Raw genomic sequence first — 24,029 nt, 5'->3', positions numbered from 1 at the left:
TAATATTTATCTGAGAAATGCTGGCTGGCCTTCTTCTGTATAATATAAAGGATGTGTTACTAGAATTAATTAGTTTCAACATTTAAGTAAATTTGGCAATGGAGTAGCTTGATAATAAAATATGTGACTTTTGGGGGGGCGGGAGGGTGGATATCTGAATATTAGCTCATGACTTTCTAGATGAAGACGTTATAAAGTCACACTGACTCTCTGAGTCTGTCATTAGGGTGATAAATCCCTTATGGTTGTTTCCACCTTTGGTGGTGAGAGGTACAGATTGCACCCGGGTTTTCACTCCTTGTTTCCTGTCCTTCTTCTGTGCATTTACAGCAAGCTCCTGACGCTGAAGTGGGAACTGACCTCGTCCCTTCAGTCACAGTGAAGGTATTGTGCCACGGTTCCAGACTGTAACATGCAAACAATATTATACGTTTCGTCACATTTGTCACTGTTGTCATCCTATAAGTAGCCTTTGGAAATGTCAGATAAACACTTGACATTTCTACCATTTCCTCAGCCTCAGGGGGTGAATCAATAACCTTCATTGTTTTCTACAAATATAAAACTAATCATTGCATTCATAGCAATGTGCAGATAATATAAACAATTGTTGTGACTTTTTCTTATTTAAATGTGTTGCATGATCCAGGGTCTTTTTTCTGGATGCAAAATTAACATTAAATTATGCTGAGGTGTGTCATCAGCACAGACCAACCAGTTGATGGAAGCATCGTATATATACTGGGGAATTATGTGAATGCTAATAATATCTTCCATCTATCATTATATGTGGGTTGGGAAAGAATTTCCAGTCATCTATCTGCCATAATATTAGCTTTTTAGGGGTGTATTTATAGCAAGAACATATTAAATGAAGAAGCCACAAAGTAGTGTAGTGACAAATTGATAGTGCAAAAAAAAAAATAGAGTATGAACAATGTGGTTTTGGTTAAAAGTTTTGGTCCTGTTGTTGTAAAATTTTAGACTAGAACTCAAATGTAGAACCCTCTTAGGGCATTTAGATTAAAGTGTGGTAATCAGTCAGCACACTATTAAGCTGAAAATATTTATCACTGCCCAGTCTGTGGAGCCGGGAAAGGTTGTGGATCTTGGCGATTCACTTAGTCAGAGCTTGGCCTGGGCTCCACACTTTCTTAGGTTCTGGGTTGCTGTCCTCAGAGAAGCTTGACAGGGTGCCAGGCTTCAGCAACTGTGCTCACTCACCCTGGGCCCAGCGGGCAGCCCTACTGTGGGGTCCGTGGTGGGAGTTGAAGGGAGCCCAGTCTCTTAACAGTTTCCTAAGCTACTTTTTTTGGCTTCTTGCCACTGGAAACAAGGGTGGTCTTTCCCCAGTCTTCCCACTCCTATTCAATCAAAGGCTCTATCTCATTAATACTTCTGAGTCTGGAAAAGCATTAGTGGCAAGAAATCAAACACTTAAGAAAAAAAACCCCTGCACAGTTCCAGGAATGATCTATAGACTTTTGTGTGGGGGAACCCTTTTTTGTATTGATCTACCAATATTGTTCAGACACATACACGTAATGATTCAGGCACACGATATAAATTGTGAAAAAGTCTTGTAGCTAAACTAGATAGCATTGCTCATGTTAATCCCCGCCCCCGACTACTACTTATTGCTATAAGTAAACACACCTTTCTGTCCCATGAAGTTCTTAGCCTTTCATGTGTAATAGCTGCCTTAAAATGATAGCATGGCACCGCTGGAGAATTCTCTTTCATTAGTGGAATTTACTATATTTGAGAATGACTAAATCATTCCTAATTGCCTCCTTATTGCCATTGTAAGAGCCCAAGAAAGAAGGCAACGCACAAGGGTTGCACAAAGTCAGCTGGACGGACACAGCAGACACAATGACTTCCTGGTTCTGTCTGACAGTTTCTATACACATTTCTGCTATAAATCGCCTCTTATAGCCTTTTTTAACAGCAGCAGCCAAGATATATAACCATGCGAGTTTCCATCATAATAAATCCTGCTAATTGAGAAAATGTTTCCATCCGTTCCAATGGACAAAGATGTGGCTACCTTGAGTATGTGCGCATGATGTGAGTGAGAGTGCTTGTTCGTACCTGGCCTTTGGAGTTCCACTTTTATATCTAGGATGAAATTTGGTATTATATTTCCTAAAGATCATGTTTCATTTTGTCAGAAGCAGAAAATAGCATGGAAAATTCTTTTATTAATGCTTTATATTTTTCCCTCAATATTTTATAATTATTTTTCTCTTAAAATACGAGGTTTGTGATCTAGCCAAGTCTATAACTCCTTTTTTGGCTCCAACACAACTCTTCTTTGTTACTGTAGTTATTTTCCTCACACATCTTCTTGATTCACTTTTGAGAGCGCCTAGCCCATTGTTAGGGTTCAGTAGATCCGCGTGTGTGGATGAGATCTGTTATAAGCGTACATCTCAGCCAGATGCAAACACTTCTGTGACCAGGTAAAATTGTGTGATTTTTGTTGAAGTACACACTGTTAGGCTAGGCCGAGTCAGGGGTCTGCTCTCTTACAGGTGGCTTATCACTACTTTAATTGGACTTTTCATTTTTGTTCCTAAAACTAAGTTTTCAGCTCTTTTGTACATATTGACTCGATGGTCTTGGGCATTTATTTCTTCTTTGAACCTTCATTTTTATTTTATTACTCTCATTTTTATTTTTTAAATTATATTTTATTGATTATGGTATTACAGTTGTCCCAATTTTTCTCCCTTTGCTCCCCTCCACCCAGCACTACCTGCTCCTTCAGGTACCCCCCCCCCCACCGTTGTTCATGTCCACGAGTCATGCTTATAGGTTCTTTGGATGACCCATTTTCTATACTGTGCTTTACATCCCCATGCTATTCTGTAACTACCTGTTTGTACTTCTTAGTCCCCCCACCTTTTCACTTATTTCCCCACACCCCTCTCTGGCAACCATCAAAATGCTCTCCATATCCATGATTCTGTCTCTGTTCTTCTTGTTGGCTTAGTTTGTTTTTTAGATTCAATTGTTGTTAGATACGTATGTATCACCATTTTATTTTTCGTAGTTTTGATCTTCTTTTTCTTAAGTAAGTCCCTGTAACAGTTCATATAATAATGGTTTGGTGATGAATACTTTAGTTTTTTCTTGTCTGGGAAGCTCTTTATCTGCTTTGATTCTTAATGACAACTTTGATGGGCAGAACAGTCCTGGCTGTAGGTCCCTGCTTTTCATGACTTTGAATATTTCTTGCCAATCACTTCATGCCTGCAGAGTTACTTTTGAGAAATCAGCTGACAGTCTTATGGGAACTCCTTTGTAGGTAACTACTTGGTTTCTCTTGCTGCTTTAAAGATTATCTCTTTCTCTTTAACCTTTGGCATTTTAATTAGGATGTATCTTGGAGTGGGCCTCTTTGAGTCATTCTTGTTTGGGACTCCCTGTGCCTCCTGGATTTGAGTGTCTATTTCCTTCACTAAATTAGGGACATTTTCTTTCACTATTTTTCAAGTAGGTTTCCAATTTCTTGCTCTTTCTCTTCTCCTTCTGGAATCCCTGTGGTGTGAATGTTGGAATGCTTGAAATTGTCTCAGAGGCTACTTACACTGGCCTCATTTTTTTTTGGATATTTTTTACTTCTTGTTGTTCTGATTGGTTTTTTTTGCTTCTTTATGTTCCAAATCATTGATATGATTCTTGGCTTCATCCACTCTACTGTTGTTTCCCTGTAAATTGTTCTTTATTTCAATTAATGTATCCTTTGTTTCTGACTGTATTTTTTTTATGCTGTTGAGGTCCTCACTAAGTTTCTTGAGCATCCTTGTAACTAGTGTTTTGAATCTGCATCTGAGAGATTGCTTATCTCCATTTTGTTTAGGTGTTTTTTATGGAGCTTTGATCTGTTCTTTCATTTGGGACATGTTTCTTTGTCTCTTCATTTTGGCAGCCTCCCTGTGTTTGTTTCTGTGTTTTAGGTAGAGCTACTATGACACCATGTTTTGGTAGAATCACCTAGTGTAGTAGGTGTCCTGTAGGTTCCAGTGGCACAGCTTCTACTGTCACCCAAGCTGGGTACCCATGATGCACCCTTTGTCGGGGTTAATATACCCAACTTCTGTAGTTGGGCCTTGGTTGCTATTGGCGGATCAATGGGAGGGATTTTCCCAGGCCGGTCAACTTCAAGTACTGGCTGTAACCACTTACCACCAACCTCTGCTCTTTGTGGAGGATTAGTTGTGCGGGGGCAGGGTGGGGGTGCTCTGACATGATCTGTGGCTGTCCACTGTGTGTGCAGGCTCTGGAGTTTCCCTGGCAGTGCAGGCCAAGGTCAGCCCCAACCTGTATTTTTCCGCAAGGCCACCCTGCCTAAGCTATAAAGCAATCTGAGATGACTGCTATTTGTACTGGGTTGGAGATCCCAGGCAAAGCTAAGCTGTGAATCTAGGCTGGCTGCTGTTAGTGCTATACCTGGGGCCACTTAGCAAGATATACGGGGCAGAGGGCTCACTGAGGCCAGCTTTTACTTGTTTGAAAGGATTTACAAAGTTGTCAAGCATGAGCCAAGATCAGCCAGTCACATGGAAAAGTCATCATTAACTGCTATAAGTTGGTTGGGATGGAGCCTCAGGGGATCTCCAGGGTGGAGCAAACAGTGTTAGTCAGGTTGATGGAGTCTCAAATCTGGCACCCACCTGCCAGCTTTGTGGCTCTGTGTGGAGAGGGTTCAGAAAATGGACAGTGGCCTTTGCACACCTTTCTGTCTATAAGAAAGCTGTTGCCTAACTCTTGCCTCAGTGCCGGACACTTCAGTTTCTCCCAGTACGCCACTAATGCCTTTCACACCTCTATCCTGGTGCCAGAGCTCAGAGGGAGTGAGTCTGAGTAAGTCTGTGTGTGTATTCTTTTTTTTTTTTTTTAAAGATTTTATTTATTTATCTTTAGAAGGGAAGGGAAGGAGATAGGGAGAGAAACATCAATGTATGGTTGCCTTTTGTGTGTCCCCTGCTGGGAACTGGCCTGCAGGGAACCGGCCTGCAACCCAGGCATGTGCCCTGACTGGGAATCGAACCGCGATTGTCTGGTTCGCAGGCCCGCGCTCAATCCACTGAGCTACACCAGCCAGGGCTGTGTGTGTATTCTTTAAGAAGAACTCCTTGGGACTCCAGAAGTTTCGTCCACCAACTTAATCCCTGCTGGTTTTTGCAGCCAGAGGTAATGGGGACTTATCTTCCTTGCACTGGCACCCTGGACTTGAGGGCCTGATGTGGGACTGGGATTCCTTGCTCCCAAGATATCCCTCCCAAATTTTCATCCACCACAAGTGGGTATGGCACCACCCATTCTGCATGTTTTCCCTACTTGCCCGTCTGGATGGATGTGGCTTCTTGAATTCTGCAGTTGTCAGACTTCCATTGAACTCAATTTCTGCTGGTTCTGAGTGATGGTTGTTCTGTAATTTAGTTGTAATTTCAGTGTGGTTGTCCAAGGAGGCGAGCTGTGCTCACCTATGCTGCCATCTGACCAGAGGTCCTGAACTGTTTTTAAACTGTACAATAGGGATACTTTTTCATTTACAGAGTTGTTTTGAGACTTAACCACAGTTGATTGAGAACATGGGTTCCGAGTTTTGGCAGACAGAAGTTCAACTGTGGTTCCACTACTTGTAAACAGAATAGCCCTGAGCAAATTATTTAGCCTCTCTAAGCCACAGTTTTCTTTTTTATAAAATGGTATATAGTAGTAGTAGGTGTTTCACCATGTTGTAGGTATTGAGATAATATACATAAATAACTTATTATCATGGTTCTGTGAATATAGAAAGCTGCTAATGGTTATCATTACTATGAATAATTTCATTTTAAAATGTATCTATAGACTAGCATATTATTATTAATAGAAAAATATTTAAATTGTGTCTGTATATTCAGTGGACTAGGTATTTGAAAGAATGTTGTCTGTGGTGTATACATTATTTTTTCTCATAGTTACCATCAGGGTTTTATTAAAAAGGCATTATGCTTATAACAGTCAGACATCATTTAGGAAGCTTTTGGGGATGCACATTCTCCTCACAGAGTCTTAGGGCTGGTAAAGTAAAAATGGAGGATTAATTGTTCATCTGCTGTTTATTGTATTTGTTTGTACCCAATAGTGGTCTTAAAAAGTTTTACTTTGCAAATCAAAATTATGTTTAACTTATTTTTAAGTTTTACAGAATACCCACATTATTTAAAATTAATACATTTACTTAGTCTAGTTACACATTTATAATGTTTATAGGCCAGTTGTATATTGCTGTGTATTGTTTCTTTCTCTATTATATGCATATGTGTGTGTGTGTGTGTGTAAATAGTCTGTCCAGAAAGTATCCAGCCACATAAAACGAAAAATAGAGACGTTCATTGAAGAAGATACAAGATCCAAGAAACATTGTATATGGGACAATGATGCCTCAGTCCCCTTCAAAGTAGGCACCTTGGGACTTCACTCAGTTTTCCCAGTGTGTCTTCCCCTGTTCAAAACACTCTGCAAAATTTTTTGTTGGAATTACCATCAGATGCCCTGTTGTATTTTCATGAATCTTATTGATGGTCCAAAATCTCTTTGTTTCAAAAATGCTTTTAGTTTTGGGAAAGGCCAGAATTCTCAGGGCATCAAATCTGGGTTTTTGGGGAGCTGAGTCACCTGGTGATTTGATAATTTGCCAAAAAACTCTGCATGAGACTTGATGGGTGAGTGGGTGCATTGTCGTGATGAAGCTGCCAGTCACCAGTTGCCCATAGCTATGGCCTTTTGAATCATCCAAATAGTTTCTGCAGAGGAATGTTCAAGCTTAATGCAAAATGTGATGCAGATTTGTTGCTGTACTAGCTGTCATTTTGAATGTGACAGCCACACAGTACACATGCTCACTGAATGGCATCTACCACCGCCACTGACTAGTACAGTGAAGTCATCATTGTTCACACGTGCTTGTTCCAGTCCACTCTCCTTGGCTGCCAGGTGACATCAGTGCTGTGGAAACTGTCCTCATTGTATTAACAATGGCTGGACTTTTTCCGGACAGATCTCATATGGTCAAGGAATCGGTTATGCATGCCTTTTATTTAATAAAAAAATTTTTAAAAAATTATTTTTCAAGTACAGTTTTCTGCCTTTTACTCCCTTCCCACCCCCCGTTATAAAAAAAATTAAAGATACTTTTATTAAAAATGGGTATGCCCTTGCATTATGTCAATTAATAGTGACATGTGTCTGTTGCATATACAAGAGTCTAGTAACTAGACTGTACTGTTTTGTAGCAAAGGTGCTGGGGAGAGAGTGCCTCTCAACTCTGATTATACACAGATACCACATGAAGACCTGTAAAAAAAATGATCAATATCCCACTGGTAAGTGTGGCTTACCACACTAGCTGTGTGAACTCATCCAAAGGAGACTTCAAAGAAGCTGGAACTTTTAGGAGACAAAAATCCAGAGAGAGAGCATGTCCAGTGGAAGCTAGATTGTTAAGCTTTTTCTTCGATAGCCTGAAAGTGATGGCCTTTACCACTGGCCCAGTCAAGATCGTTGGGCTTGATGGTTTGTTTCCACTGGTGCTCCCCAGAGGGGCAGTGAGGGAAGTCCTGCCTTGTCTACCTATCGTCGGCCCACTTCCCAGCTAAACCGCTACCCCACAGTTCCCAGCTGTTGATTCTTATGGTAGTGGGAAGGTTTTGTTAGCGTCAACCAAGAGCAGCGGTTTGGAAATCCAGCCAGCTTAGATATGCGGCAGTGAATATTGCCATTCTTTGATATTTTTCTAGGACTATTTATGTCAGATATTTTTGTGGTAAGCCATGGAAGAAAATAGAGTGCTTTGCTATGTATCTAAGCTAGTAAATGTCCACCTAGTAAGGAGATCTTTAAAGTATAAATGACCTGTGTATGAGGTAATATACTTGTACTGGATAAGATAAATAATTCATCATGCCACATCTGTGTATGAAAAGCAGAATGAACACATCACATTTCATGATGTAATTATTTTATCAGTCACTGATGGCAGATTTTTCTTTTGATAGAACATTTTAAAGTTAAAATAAAAAAATTTGTAAATTAAAACAATTTCTCAATTATGTCGACATACAATATTACATTAGTTTCAGGTGTACAACCTAGTATTAGACATTTATATAATGTACAAAGTTATATAAGGATAAGGATAGAGCACTTTAATAGTTTCACGGGGATATACTTCACATACCTTAACAGTTACTCGTTTAGAGTGTGTAATTCAGTGTTTTTTAGCATATTTGCAGAGTCGTGGACCAGCACCACAACTTCACTTTAGAACATTTTCATCCCCCTAAAAACAGCCCCGCATCCATTAGCCGTTGCCTCCTGTTTCCTTCCTCTCATGCATCCTCCCACTCACACCCCCAACTGCATTTGTCAGCAACTGAAAGTCTGTTTTCTGTTTGCATAGATTTGCCTGTTCTGGACCCTTCGTATAAATGGAATCATACATGTATTTCTCTGTGACTGGCTTCTTTTAGTTAGCTGCTGCTTTTAAGGTTTGCATAGGTTGTAACAGGTGTCTGCATTTCATTTCTTTTTGTTACCGAATAGTATTTCATTGTGTGGATGTACTGTATTTTACTTACCCATTCATCAGTTAGTCAGTGGACATTTGGGTTTTTTTCTAATTTTAGCTATTATGAATAATGCTAGTTTTAACATTTCTTGTGTGTATAAGTTCTTGTGTGGAAATATGTTTTCATTTCTTTTGGCATGGGGTTGTGAGATTGTATGGTAAATTGCTGTTTAATTTTTAAAGAAAGTGTCAAAGTTTTTTGTATGGCTGTACTATTTTACATTCCTATCAGTAGTATATAAGAGTTTTAGTTTCTTTATTCTTTTTGGTACCTGTTTTTGTCAATCCTTTTGATGATAACATTTTAGTGGCTGTGTAGTGGTATCTGATTGTGGTTTTAATTTGTTCTTCATAGTGATTAAAGACATTAAGCATGTTTTCATGTGCTTTTTGGCCTTTCCTGTATCTTCCTTAGAGGGACATCTGTTCACCTCCTTTGCCCAGTCTCTAACTGGGTGGGACATTTAATCTGCTACTTACATTACATGTTATGTTTTGTGGCTACTAATTTTTTCTCAGATGATGTTTGCTAATTATTTGCTAGTGATTTTCTTAGGTAGGTGAGATATTTATTAATTTGGGTAGAATGTAATTTTCACTTGATATCAATGCCTGCCTCCTAGGTTGCACTGCAGACCCGCGTGGCCGTACAAGGAGCCAAGTTATCCGTCTATGTGCCACTACCTCTAGTCCTGTCATGTGACCGGTTCACTTTTGAGTTGATGGGTAAGTGTTTTATTTTGGCCTAAAGTCTAGCAAGGTGTGAGGGCTTTTTTAATTAAAAGAACTTTTTATTAGTGTATTTATTTCATGGCTATATTTCTTGTCTGAATCATGAGAGTGGTATCTTCCTGAAATTAATGCTTGCGTTGTTTTGCTCATAGAGTTTTCCCTCTGAACATCAAGCATGGATATTCAATGAATGGTTGTTGAGTCTGAAGTAATTACAGATTTCCATGTGCTTTCCTTAGCTAGATGGGCCTGTAATTGTACTTAAACACTATAATTGGGAAGGCGCTCTTTATTGGTGTTTCTCTAGTGAGCTCGTTATTGAATCAGTGATGTTTGAAGAAAGAATATTGACTTTGGAGTCTGGCCTGAATTTGAATCCTGGCCCTGACTCTCGCTCTGTGTGTAACCTTGGGCACGCTCCCTTTGCAATGACTCGGAGCCTCAGTTTTTTTAAATCTGCAGAAAGGGGATAAGGGTGTCTTTCTTGTAAGACAAGTAATGGCTGCTTTGAGGATTCAGTTAAAAATGAATCTATGTAATATATCTGCAGTAATACCTAAAATAGTAGACGTGTTGTAAATGGCAACTCGTATTCTTTGCTTAGAATCTCTTATCCCTTACCACTTACATCTGAGTTGTCACTGGTCCTGCTGAAGTGATTTCTAAAATAGTTTTAAGCCTTTTTCTTTACTGCTGCTGTTCAGCAGGGGATCCTGTGTTTTACTCATGAATCAGGAACATCTCTCTGTTTTGCCTTTGTATAACCAACCCTTAGCTAAGTGCCTGGCTGGTAGTGGGCACTCAATAAACACTCATTGGCCAATTGAAGGAATGGCTGGAAGTGATATCCAACCTTGGAGATGATATCCAACCATTGGTTTCTCACTTTATTTTCTAATTTTTCACAGTACTTCCAATGGATCTTTTTAAAACATATCTGAAAAACATTCTGAAAAACTTATCTTTCCAGTGAAAGACCTCTTTTGGCTCTCTAACGCAGGTCGGAGGTCAAACCCTTGACTGCGAAGGCTGTGCACACTGCCGAGTCTGTGCAGTTGTAGTTACGTCTGTGTTCAGCCCCACCTGCGATTTCCCCTGCAGTCTGGGTGCTGACCCTGATAAAGCACTGCCCCTCACTCCAAGGGTCTCTCGCCCTTTTACGTGCCTTGTCCCTGCTCACACTGCCTCTTCCTCTGAGTAATGGGAAGCACTGGGGTGGGATGTCAGGCACCTTGTCTTGGAGTCGGTTCCTAGCTGTGTGTTTGCTGTGTGACCTGGGGCAAGCCTCGTTTTCTCTCTATAGCCAGATTTCTCCTGGGGGCAAAAAGGAGAGAAAGAAATGGGGCCAGTAGTACCACCTTCCTTACAGGGTTGTTGTGAGGATGAAGTGAATGATTCCATGTAAAGTGCTATGACAGTAGCTGGCATGCAGCATATGCCCCATTTTAGCTGTTGGTAATAGTCACTGTCCAAAATGATGTAACTTATGTTACTTTCACGTTGCTCACAGCACCAGAGACGACTAGAACAGTAGCCTTTTCTGTTTATCTGAAAGGAAGTTTTGTGCCACCTGAGTTGGAAGGAAGTGCTGTTGTTTCCTATTCCAGACCAACAGGTAAACATACAGCTGTTCAGGAATTTACAAGGTTAATCAAACACTCCTTTGCACTTGTTGGATTATGAGTTAAATGTTTAAGTGTTAAAATGGGAAAACACATTGTAAAATATTGTTAAATGAAAAAACATTATTTTCTAGTGTTAAATAAATTATATGTCCAAATTAATTTCATGTTACACATAATTAGTGATAAGTATTTAGCTGATATCTACACCTGTTGCTCGACTCTATCTTTTCAGTTATTTGTAGTCTCACTAGAAGAATGATATCTAGTCAGACTTCACCTGTTTGAACTAAAGAGAAAAGCCTGGTCTGAATAAGTGAAAAAACCATTGTGGGTTACTCCAACATTAGGGAAGTATTCAGTATTAGTGACTAATACTCTTTAGTGTCTTACATGTTAAAATATTTATGAACAGATCTACTAAAATGTGATTTGTACTTTTTCTAAGAAGCCTCTTTAAATTATTTATTTATTTATTTACTTTGAGAGAGAGGGGGAGGGAGAAAGAGAGGGAGAGAAACATCCATCTGTGGTTGCTTCTTATGTGGCCCCCTCTGGGGACCTGGCCTGCAACCCAGGCATGTGCCCTGACTGGGAATCAAACTGGCAACCCTTTGGTTTGCAGCCCACACTCAATCCACTGAGCTACACCAGCCAGGGCAAAAAAAGCCTCTTTAGATTAAGAAGGTTATCCTTAATAAAATGATGGGTGCCAAGGGTCGAGGAGGTGTGTGAAATGGGAAAGTGTTGGTCAGAGGGCACCCGCCCACTTCAGGTCTGGGGTGAGTGAGTGCTGGGGGCCCAATGTGGTGCCATTGGGTGCCCCAGCACCCGATAAGTGCCACCTGAAGTGGTGCTTATGTGAGCAGACAGAGGCGTTAGCTACCCTGGTTGTGGTGGTCTTTTTGCAGTATAAACACATGTCAAATCATCAGATGCTGTACTTTAAACTGACATGTATGTCAATAATATCTCAATAAAGCTGGAAAAAGGTGGGGGAAAGGTTATCATTAGTGCAGCTGAGATTCAATTATTACCAGTTTCAACTTAATTGGGTCAATTTTTAATATTTTTTTCATGTGTAATGAGTTTTTTGTGGTAACAGTTTGACAGTAAGTTGATTGGTTGAATAAGAATAATTTGTCAGTGCTTTAAAAAATGTTTTCATGTTGTGTAACTGATAATAAGATATTTCAGTAATGTTCCTTTTTAAAAAGCATTTCTATATAATTTTCTTAGTTTTTTCCCCTCTATTAATGCCCACTTTGCTCATCTTATTTTAGCAATGTTTTTTTTTTAAGATTTTATTTATTTATTTTTAAAGAGAGGGAAAGGGAGGGAGAAAGAGAGAGAAACCTCAGTGTGTGGTTGCCTCTTGCCTGTCCCCCACTGGGGACCTGGCCCAGATCCCAGGCATGTGCCCTGACTGGGAATTGAACCAGTGACCCTTTGGTTCGCAGGCCAGCATTCAATCCATTGTGCCACACAGGCCAGGGAGCAATGTTTTTTAAAATGTGTATTTTATTGCTTTCCACATCGATACATGTCTCCACATCTGTGGTCCTCCTACCCGTCTGGATGAAGATGCATCTTTGATTCCTTGGTTGTCAGACTTCCTGCAGCTCGATTTTCTGATGATTCTGGGTGATCGTAATTTTTGCTGAGGTTGTATGAGGAGTCGAGCCGTGTTTACTGTGCCTCCATCTTGACTGGAAGTCTAAATCCTTTGCCAATGTTTTTAATAATTGTAGTTTTTGTTTTGTCTGTGTGAATTTTCAGGCTTATGCATTGACAGTTCTTTGCTCTGAGATGATTTTATAACTTTTGTACATGTTTTGAAAATCTGTTTCTTCTGCTTTGTAAGTTATTTTGCTTCAAATTGTTGAAAAATTCATTTTTAGCCAGAAGTGACCACTTTAACCATTTACGTTATTTTCAAAATTTGGGGTTATATAAATACTTTATGTTTAAATGGCTTTGAGAAAACTGCCTTCAGAAGGAAATAGAAAACTTTAAGGGATCAAGGACCGATGGGCTTTTAGTGAGCTATTTCTGAAAAGAACATTGACATTTCAATATTATTTTGAATTGTGAACTAAAAAGTGAGATATATTTGACTAAAATATCTAGATTATTGATATTAATCAAGCATCTCAATAATAATCATAGGCATTGTTATACTTTTTTACCTAGTTACACTTTGAATATGCAGTTGTAGAGACTTTTGATGTCTTAATACAATGAGTTGTTTTGGAAAAGTAATGATACTGTTTGAAAATAAATTTAAGATAGAGAAATGGGTTACATACCAAATGGATAAAATGCTGAAAAGCACATTAGAAAGTTGTAACATAAGTCTGTGAGCTCATTATTGCACAGACTGCTTTTGGCTGTTATGCTTTTCTATAGCCAGAATTTAAAAAAATTACAAATTACTGCTAAACCACAGAGCATAGTATTAATTGGCTGAAAGTTAGTTAGAAATTAAAGTAAAAGAAGTCCATAAATGTAAATACTGCCAAGAGAAGAAGAGACATTTTCCCATAGTAGTATCTACTGACTGGAATTATGAGATGACTAATTGGAAATATTAATATTATTATGTACTTGGCCTTTCACTCAACTTTTTTCCCCAACAGTTCATTTTATGCTCTCAGTGCCATTTAGTTATTGAGTTTGGTTTGCTCTTTGGCTGGATCATATATCTTTACCTCTTTCTGCAATATTTATGCTGGAATAATACACTCTCATGAACTTTGGGAATGGAAGTATAGCTATATTATTAGGTTTCATTTATTCATGTTTTACTTAACTAATTTTATTGGAGAGCCATTTAAATCAGTGAGAATCTTTAAAATTTTTATTCATATTTTTTGCAGATATGCATTAAATATTTGTTGTAATTTTATCACTGACCATTTGTTGCATTGTTTCTCCCCTCACCCTCTTTGCATTGCTTCTGGTGGATAGATCGAAATCCTGAAGGTAAGAAGATAATTGATAACAAAACGACTTTCTGAACTGAAGTGTGGTCAGGGAATTGAATGGGTATTAAGCCATGAATTAACTCATTTTATGGACTGTTTTCACTGTGAAAACCCCTTCAGGATGATTCAGTTCCCCGATCTAGCTACCAAGGGTGTACTACAGTCTTCTTTCCTAGAGTCTTGTCATTCAGATTAGTTGTTTCAGAATCATGGAAAAGAGTTAAGCTCCTTGACTCTTTAAAAAAAAAAACCCATGTGTCATTGACAAGTTATTTCTGTGAGTCATTGGTGTTTTACTAAAATAAAGAAATAGAAAGGAACAAAAGATGTTTGCCACTGAATGCTAACCTGTTTGTTTTCCATGTGCCCCAGTGGGGCGCCTTCATCTCTGATCAGAATGGCCTGCGCACTCATTCTGTGGGCCTGCTCCTTGTTCTGTTCAGGATTTATGGGGCAATGGCATCCCAGGTCTGACCCCTTGAACTTGCTGGGTCAGTATTGTTACCCATTCTGTATGCCCCAAAACCTTTGTTTATCACTGTACTATAATCCTTATCATAATATGAATGTCACTAAGTTTGTTCCTTAGGTTCCTCTAGTCAGTTTTGAGCTCTTTGAGGGCAGAGTTCAACCACTCATGTTTGAATTATAAAATATTAGGGTAAATGACAAGAGCTATAAAGGAATAATCTAATTTGATTATTTTCCTCCTGTACATAGACTTTATTTGGTGGTTTACCTTAGTATTAGCTATTTTAAGATAAATATTACATAACAGTGTTAACTAGTAATAACTATATGAAATACTTAATGGCAGTATTTACTCACACAGTTTTGGTGATGCCAGCAACCTGTTACATAGTATTTTGGAGGTGAAAATGTACTTAGTGAGAAATATTTTAATAGAAGTACATGATTAGCTTAATAACCTAAGGTAAACTTGTCAAATCAGAATTAGGGTTATTAAAAAGCCCATTACTAATAATGAATATTTATATTTTACTTTGCAAGATTGCATGTAACAGATAAGATCTGCACTAACTTTTGTAAAATACTGTGTATTTAAATGATTGTCTTAAGTTTAACAAAATAAGTAAAGGTTATTATTCAAAGTAATTTATTCCCTCTTGCTGTAAATTCAGTCCCAAACACTAGGGAAAAAATCACAATATATGGAAATTATAGTATTTTAGTGCAGAGCTGAAGCTGGTTTTAATACTCTCGTATGATATATTTTAAAATTACAATTAAGCTTTAGGGAGTAGAGTTGAAATACTCAGCTTCTTCTAATAGGCAAGGAAATAGTACGTTGCCATACAGCTCTCACTGTGCACACCAGGCTTCAGATTTCAAAGCCCGGTCCATTTTATTGTCCTGACCTGTTCAGGCTGCATCGTGGATAAGCGCTCTTGCTTTTACATGTGGAAAGGAAGAAGCAGACGAGGTTTTCTGCTGTCCCACAGGAGTTGGTCTCCGTTATTCGTGCACTGCAGTCACATGACACGGGCAGTGTAAAACACCAGTGCGGGTGGAGCACAGTACGGAGCCAGACATAACAGGAAGGGATCAAGGAAGTTCTGGCTCCCAGACATTGGTCCTGCCTCAGGTCCCATGTTTTCAAGTACCAAATGACTCTAGCAGGCCCTGGAAGGAGTTCGACAGGCATAATAGAGAAGTGTACAATGTACACATAGTTATTCTACTCTGAGACCTGTGTTCTTTGCCCGTCTCATTTAAAGTACATTTTGGCTTCCCTTTTGACAGTGACGTTGGGCTCTTGGCTGTGCCAGGTGTGATTAGAATTCCCTTCCTGGAAAAATCATTGTGTCAGGAGTGGTTTTGATGTGAATTTTCTCTCTAAGTGTTAAATAATTTTGTGATTAATGGCAATATTGTCGATGGGACTATCCATTTCCACTAGCAGGCTGGAGAGGAAAGTGTTTGAAGGAGAGGTGATTGTATTTGGTAAAAACTGCAGCCCAGTCAGGCTGATGAATGAGTAGGCCAATATGTGGGTATTATAAATGACCGAAAATTTCTTTTCTTTCAGCGTAACATTCAGAGTTGAATAAGCCTTCTTTCCAACTATGTAGAGAAAATATTGCTGATGGTCAGCAAAGTTAGGACCAATGAAGTTGTTTTCAGCTCAGTTGAAAGCTAGTTGGAAAGTCTTTAAATGCATGTAATTCCTTCATTATACAGGCACACACATGTACACCCTCACATGTACCTCCAAGTGTCTCTGGCTTCAGGTATCAGACACCATCATAGCCTGAAGAGTAACTGATAGCCAAATTTACATTTCAAAATTCTCAAGAAAACGTAAATCTCAATAGACATGTGCCTCTCTGATAAAGCCCAGGACTAAATGCTAGAGATTGTATTTTGAAATGCTTGGGTTTTAATTTGCTGGGAAGTAATATAAATACTTGCATTGTGATTTTTCTTTCTAAAGGTACGGTTTCTTTAAACTGGTTTCTAAGGGATTTCGTATTTTCCCTCCTCGTGGTAAAACTTTTCAAGCTGCCATGATTTAAAAAATAGCCATAATCATTTTATTAAGTATGAGTGTCATCATTTTTCAAAATAATGTTTTCCAAATGTCTCATGAAACAGGTTTACAATTCTTGGAGAAAAAAAGAAGTTCTGGAGGGGTCCCATGAATCTGAGCAATTCAGACCATTGCCCAAATGTGTGATACTGTTGTTAATTGACCCAGTGGAGCTGTGAATTGAGTTATAATATGTTTCCCTTGTTTGGTTAGTTAGTGCTTGTAATCTGTTTGTTTCAGCTTCTGAGAACATGTATATACCATCAGTTTCTTTAGCTCCGGGGTCTTAGAGATTTGCTAGCAATCTTTAAATATAGACTCACTAACATAAAACAAGTGTTGATCATGATTAATTAGTATTATTATTTCTTACCACAGATTCAATCAGTACCTGGTCCAAGTGAAATAGAGCCATAGTTTCAGCCACATAGTTTTAGAAGAACATTTACACCCAAATTTTGTTTGAACAATTAGCTCAGACTTTTGGTTCAACGTACATAGAAAATAGCTTATTTTTGTGCATATGTGAAACTACGAGAAGATGAAGGGGTTTCTCCTGTTATTCTGTTTATTAAAAATGAAGGAAATGAAATGGTGTTGGGAGATCTGGACAGCTACATGCAAAAAAAAAAAAAATAGAAACTTGACCACCAACTTACACCATACACAAAAATAAACTGAAGATGGGCAAAAGACTTAGCTATAAGTCACAACCCCATTAAAGTCCTAGAGGAGAACATAGACAGGAAAATTTCAGATATTCCACACAACAATATTTTCACTGTTATGTCCCCTAGAGCAAGGGACATAAAGGAAAGAATAAACAATTGGGACTTCATTAAAATAAAAAGCTTCTGCATGGCTAAAGAAAAACAGCTAAATGAAAAGGGAACCAACCATATGGGAAAATATATTTCCCAATGATAACCTTGGACAAGGATTTGGTCTCCAAAATGTATAAAGAACTCACATGGCTCCACTCCAGGAAGACAAACAATCCAATGAAAAAAATGGGCAAAGGCCCTGAACAGACACTTCTTCAAGCAGGACATACAGAGGTCCAAGAGACATATGAAAGGATGCTCAGCATCACTCGTCAGCAGAGAGATGCAGATTAAAACCACAATGAGAAACTACTTCACACATATCAGAATGGCCACCATAAACAAATCAACAAACAAATGCTGGCGAGATTGTAGAGAAAAGGGAACTGTAGTACACTGTTGGTGGGAATGCAGACTGGTACAGCCACTGTGGAAAACAGTATGGAACTTCCTCAAAAACTAAAAACTGAACCACCTTTTGACCTGGCAGTTCCACTGCTGGGATTATACCATAAGAGCCCTGAAACATGAATCCAAAAGAACCTATGCACCCCATTGTTCATAGCAGCATAATTTACAATAGCCAAGTTCTGGAAGCAACCTAAGTACCCATCAGTAAATGAGTGGATCAGATAATTGTGGTACAGAGACTTCCGGCCAAGATGGAGGTGTAGGTGGAAAAATTGTGCCTCCTTGCACAACCAAAATTAAGGACAACAAAGATTTAGAAACAAAACCACAACCAGAACAGACAGAAAATTGAACTGTACGGAAGTCCGACAACCACTCATCCAGACTTATAAGAGGGGCGGAGTTGGCAGCCGGGAGAGAGGGGGAGGGGTCTGGTCAGGAAAAGGCAGTGGCTGCCAGATTGACCCGGTGTGCAGGCAGTGCGGGGTTAGCAGACCTTCGTGCAGGAAGGAAACAAGCAGACTCAGTGAGTCATTGCAAGGTGGTTGGCTGACTGTGGTTACACATTTGAGCACAGATAAACCAGGCAAAATTGGGCAGCAAGACAGACTATGTAACCCAGGGCCCCAGTGATGGGAAATAAAGCCTAAAAGCACTGACTGGAAGAACTTTGGGGGGGGGGGGTTGAGGTGCTGGGAGAGGCTCTCAGCCTCACAGGAGAGTTTGTTGGAGAGACCCACAGGGTCCTAGAATGTACACAATCCCACCCACCTGGGAACAGCACCAGAAGGGCCCAGTTTGCTTGTGGGAAGCAGCAGAGGGGACCGAAATCTGAAAAAGAGTGGAACAAACACCATTGCTCCCCCTCTGACCCCGCCCCCAGTCACAACCCAGCGACTGGGTTGACCCACCCCAGTGAACACCTAAGCTTTTGCCCCTCATACGTAACAGGCATGAACAGACCAAAACATTTTGGCTCAAACAGAAGAACAAATCAAAGCCCCAGAGCCATTTCTTTTAAGCGACCAAGAGATAGCCAATCTATCAGATGCACAGTTCAAAGCACTGGTGATCAGGATGCTCACAGAACTGGTTGATTTTGGTCACAAATTATATGAAAAAATGAAGGCTACGCTAAGTGAAATGAAGGAAAATGCACAGGAAACCAATAGTAATGGGAAGGAAACTGAGACTCAAATCAAAGGAGTGGACCAGAAGGAAGAAAAAAAATGACCAAACAGAAAAGGATGAAGAAAGAAGAATTCAAAAAACGGGGAGAGGCTTAGGAACCTCCAGGACATCTTTAAACGTTCCAACATCTGAATTATAGGGGTGCCAGAAGGGGAAGAGGAAGAGCAACAACTGGAAAACTTATTTGAACAAATACGGAGAACTTCCTCAAGCTGGCAAAGGAAATAGACTTCCAGGAAGTCCAGGAAGCTCAAGAGTCCCAAAGAAGTTGGACCCAAGGAAGAACACACCAAGGCACATCATAATTATATTAGCCAAGTTTAAAATGAAGGAGAGAATCCTAGAAGCAGCAAGAGATAAGGGGACAGTCACCCACAAAGGAGTTCCCATCAGACTGTCAGCTGATTCCTCAAAAGAGATCTTACAGGCAAGATGGGGCTGGAAAGAAGTATTCCAAGTAATGAAAGGCGAGGACACACATCCAAGATTGCTCTATCCAGCAAAGATTTCATTTAGAATGGAAGGGCAGATAAAGTGCTTCTCAGATAAGGTCAAGCTCAAGTAGTTCATCATCACCAAGCTCTTATTATATGAAATGTTAAAGGGACTTATCTAAGAAAATGAAGATAAAAATATGAACAGTGAAAGGACAGCAAACTCACTAACAACCACACCTAAAACAAAAACAAAAACAGACTAAGCGAACAACTAGAACAGGAACAGAACCACAGAAATGGAGATCACATGGAGGGTTAGCAACAAAGGAGGGGGAGGAGGAGAGAGGGGGAGAAGGTACAGAGAATAAGTAGCATAGATGGTGGGCAGAACTTGGGGGAGGGCAAGAGTAATGTGGGAAATGTAGAAGCTAAAGAACTTATGACACATGAACATGAATTAAAGTGGGGGAAGGGGTGGGAGGGGCTGTGCAGGGTGGAGGGGAACGAAGGTGGGGAAATAGGACAACTGTAATGGCATAATCAATAAAATATATTATTTAAAAAATTGTGATACATTTACATGAAGGAATACTATGTAGCAGAAAGAAAGAAGGAGCTCCCACCCTTGCAACAGCATGGATGGAACTGGGGAGAGTATTATACTAAGTGAAATAATCCAGGTGGTGAAAAAGAAATACCATGTGATCTCACTTATAAGTACAACCTAATCAATAAACAAAAACAAGCAAGCAAAATATAGCCAGAGGCATTGAAATGAAGAACAAACTGACAGTAACGAGAGGATAGGGAGGAGGAGGATAATGGGGGCAAGAAGGGAAAGGGTCATCAAGGAACATGTATAAAAGACCATGGACAAAGCCAATGGGGGTAGGATTGAGGGTGGGAGGTGGGGGACAGTGGTGGGGAGAACATGGAGACAACTATACTTGAACAACAAAAGAAAAAATATTCAATATAAATCTATATGTATATATATATATACACACATATATACATACACACACACACCCTTTACACACACACACACACACACACACACACACATATATATATATGCGTAAAATTAAGTGGATTGAGAAAAACTTAGTTCATATGAAAGTCATATTCTTTTTTTTTTCAAGAGGATATTAAATCGTTTATTGATTGCACATGATAATGGATGATACACAAACTTCATTCCCATCTGTAATTTTATCTGGTACCATAATTCAATTTAGTATACAGCATAGGATGTGCCAACAACCATTAGTAACCAAATAAACTCCATGACTCTGCTTGGGTGACCCTTTTAATGGTGAACTCCAGGTCACAACACAGTAGCTTATCAATTCAACTACACCAAGGTTTCTGAAGACAATGGTATTATGTGCCCAAGCAGGTTGTAAATAAATTTCAAATGGAATCTGGCATCACCCTGAAGGAATTCTAACTTCACACTGTTGGAGTAATTTACCAAGATGGCTTCAGAGTAGACTAATTTACACAGCACCTTTAAAAAAAAAAAGACACATTTATTCAGCGTCATGATCAGACTATTACATTTAGCAATCAACAGCATGGGTGCAAAAAGGAAAAAAAAACTACATTAAAAACCCTTTGTTGGAATGCTTTACACTTTCCACAGAACAGAAACTAAAATAACCTGTTACACAATTAGTCACAAGTACAGTCCTCCAGTTTTTTGCCCATTCACATGAGTATTGTCTAAAACATGTCTTCTTTGTAGCAGCCAGGCCCTGCCACCACTGTGCTTGGCTGAGTTCACAAATCTGTTGTAACCTGTAGCTTCCCTGTCACTTCTCTGGCTCTCCTCTCCTGCTAAGCTTTGTTTCCTGGCATAATTAAAACCTTCTGCCACTGCCATTGCTACTACTGCTGCTGGAACCACCATAGCCACCTTGGTTTCGTGGTTTGGCAAAGTATTGGCCTCCACCACCATAGGGGCCAGAGCTCCTGCCTCCAAAGTTTCCACCTTTCATGGGTCCAAAATTTGAAGACTGATTGTTGTAATTGCCAAAATCATTGTAGCTTCCACCACCTCCAAAGTTGCTTCCATCATTACCAAATCCATTATAGCCATCCCCACTGTCACCATATCCACCACCACCACCACGGCTACCACCAAAGCCACCTCGACCGCTGAAGTTTCCTCCACGACTAAAATTGTCATTCCCACCAAAACCACCTCCACGACCACCTCCGAAGTTTCCAGAACCACTTCGACCTCTTTGGCTAGATGAAGCACTAGCCATCTCTTGCTTAGATAGGGCTTTTCTTACTTCACAGTTGTGACCATTTACAGTATGGTATTTCTGAATGACAATTTTGTCAACAGAGTCATGGTCACCAAAAGTTACAAAGTGAAGCCTCTCTTTTTTGCCACTGCCTCGGTCAGTCATGATTTCAATAACTTCAGTTTTCCCATACTGTTCAAAATAATCTCTTAGGTGATGTTCTTCAGTGTCTTCTTTAATACCACCAACAAAAGTCTTTTTCACAGTTAAGTGGGCACCTGGTCTTTGGTTCCACAACTCTTCCATCCACCTTGTGTGGCCTGGCATTCCTGGCTGCATCCACCTCCTGCACAGTGGCATAGGTGACAAACCCAAAGCCTCTCGAACGCTTGGTGCTTGGCTCTCTCATCACCACACAGTCTGTGAGCGTTCCCCATTGCTCAAAGTGGCTCCTCAGACTCTCATCTGTTGTTTCAAAGCTCAAATCTCCGATAAAGAGCTTCCGGAGCTGTTCCGGCTCTTTGGGAGACTCTGACTTAGACATGACAGCTGCAGAAGAGAGAACTTCAACGATGCTGACTCAGTGGCATCCACCAGCAGAAAGCCATATTCTTAATATTAATAGAAAAGTCATGAACTTCAGTAGAACTTAGGTAGAGCAAATTCATACTTGTAATTTATTGCAAATGGTTAATTGTAACTTGGATTTTTAATAAGTAAAAAAGGTAAAGATTAAAAAACTTTTGTTAGATATGGTCATATAGAGTCTTTCTGATGTAAATTTCAGGTTCATTGCTCATTTTAGTTGATAGTCTTAAGTTAGACCTAGAACTTTGAAGGTCTTAGTTTAAAGATTGCTCAGTAATTGGCTATAAGTATTCATATAGGTTTAGCTGATTACTTTTAAAATATGGCATTACCGTTAAAAGCAGATCTCATGCCCGTGTTCATTTTTAACATTTTATTTTCGCATTTCACTTAAATTCTGCAATACTCTTTATTTTTAATTCTTAAATTACAGTTGACATTCAATATTATATTAGTTTCAGGTGTACGGCATAGTGGTTAGACATTTCTATAACTTACAGAGTGATTTCCCCAGTATTGCTTTATACTTTTTGACAATAATGTAAAAATGTGAATTACGATAATGTGCTGTTATTTCAGTTATTGCTAGACAAAATGGGCAGGCAGCAAACTTTTAAACTGAGGTATGCTATTAGTCAGACTTCTTTTTATCAAATTATTTGTCAAATCTATGACTCTGCATTTTTTTTCTTTTTATTTCAGGCATTCCTCGAGTTAGCCAATGTAAATTTAGGCTTCCCCTGAAATTAGTCTGCCTACCAGGTCAACCTTCAAAAATCGCAAGCCACAAACTGACTGTTGATACCAACAAATCTCCAGTCAGCCTTCTCAGTCTCTTTCCAGGTAGGACTTTTGAAGTAACATGCCTATAATATCAGAAATGTTAAGAATTTAGAAAGGAATCCTTCGTCAGCAGGTAATGATGGGGTAATTATCAGATAATTGTTAAGTCAGAATATAAAAATGCCTCCAGGATTTTTTCTTTGCCTGTTCAAAGGCAAATAGCTTATATCAACAAGGTAATAAGGTGCACCTTTTAAGTTTGATTAAAATTAGTATAATCATTATTTTGCTTCAGTGTTCAGAAATGAAAACATCAAATATTTCTTCTTATACTGTGGAATTTTTTGGCTTACTGTGTAAATATTTATTATTCATTTTCATTGTAGGTTTTTGGCTGTGCACCTTTTCAAAGTATAGTGTTATGCCCCGAAAAGTAGTCGGTTAAGTAAGGCGCTCTCTCTCTGGCCCTGCTGTGGGCAGCAGCTGGAGGTGGCGAATGTTCATTCTCGGGCTCTGATCGTGTGGAAGGGGCTTCGTATATAAAGCTTCAATATCCCCTTGAACCTTTGGGGTAATTTGTGAAGGTGTGACTTTCTCCAGGTGTCAGTTTTTTCTTTCTGAGTAGCTTGGAAAAAAGGTGCCGATTGGTCAAAACATCTTCAGTAACCAGGGTGTCTGATGTGTCCTATTTACTTTCTTGGCGATGGGGTGGAATTAAAGAAACAAATCTGGGAATTAAATCAGCCCTATGAAATCCCTCATCAAAAATAGTCTCTGTTGACTGTGCGACGCATCCTTGCCCTCGCGTTGGTGGGGGGGGGGGATTTAGAACACAAAGGGTGTTTCCCATGAGGTTTAGCAATTTATAGTGAGTTAGCTTTTCTCTTATTAAGTACTTAAAGTACTTAACATTTATTTTCCATTAATTTGAAGTGTTTAAAAAGCTTTATTTATGTATAACTCCAAAAAGCCTTCAAAGTGGAATGCTTTTTATTACAGTTGATTTATTTAGTTTGAATTGA

The 24,029-nt window shown here is 39.3% G+C and overlaps 2 protein-coding genes across 4 annotated transcripts in view; one reads left to right on the top strand and one right to left on the bottom strand.

Moving 5' to 3' along the window:
• Positions 1-24,029, top strand: part of BBS9 (Bardet-Biedl syndrome 9) — a 350,821-nt gene that overhangs the window by 146,105 nt on the left and 180,687 nt on the right. For 2 of the 3 annotated variants that reach the window (XM_053661721.1, XM_053661724.1), the window contains exons 12-16: positions 331-384; positions 9,250-9,352; positions 10,869-10,973; positions 13,951-13,965; positions 22,927-23,067. In XM_053661721.1, coding sequence (XP_053517696.1) covers positions 331-384; positions 9,250-9,352; positions 10,869-10,973; positions 13,951-13,965; positions 22,927-23,067 — 418 coding nt within the window. The remainder of the gene's footprint in view (positions 1-330; positions 385-9,249; positions 9,353-10,868; positions 10,974-13,950; positions 13,966-22,926; positions 23,068-24,029) is intronic. The other variant, XM_053661722.1, reaches the window with a different exon arrangement.
• LOC128626840 (heterogeneous nuclear ribonucleoprotein A1-like) lies at positions 20,518-22,224 on the bottom strand. Its single transcript, XM_053661727.1, is given in 2 exon segments — positions 20,518-21,919; positions 21,921-22,224. Coding segments are annotated over 2 exon segments (936 nt in total). The 5' UTR covers positions 22,181-22,224; the 3' UTR covers positions 20,518-21,243.

This window comes from Artibeus jamaicensis, unplaced genomic scaffold, assembly GCF_021234435.1.
Source record: "Artibeus jamaicensis isolate MK-2021 breed Jamaican fruit bat unplaced genomic scaffold, CSHL_Jam_final contig_1016, whole genome shotgun sequence".
Lineage (NCBI taxonomy): Eukaryota > Metazoa > Chordata > Mammalia > Chiroptera > Phyllostomidae > Artibeus > Artibeus jamaicensis.
This window is presented reverse-complemented; position numbering and strand designations above follow the sequence as displayed.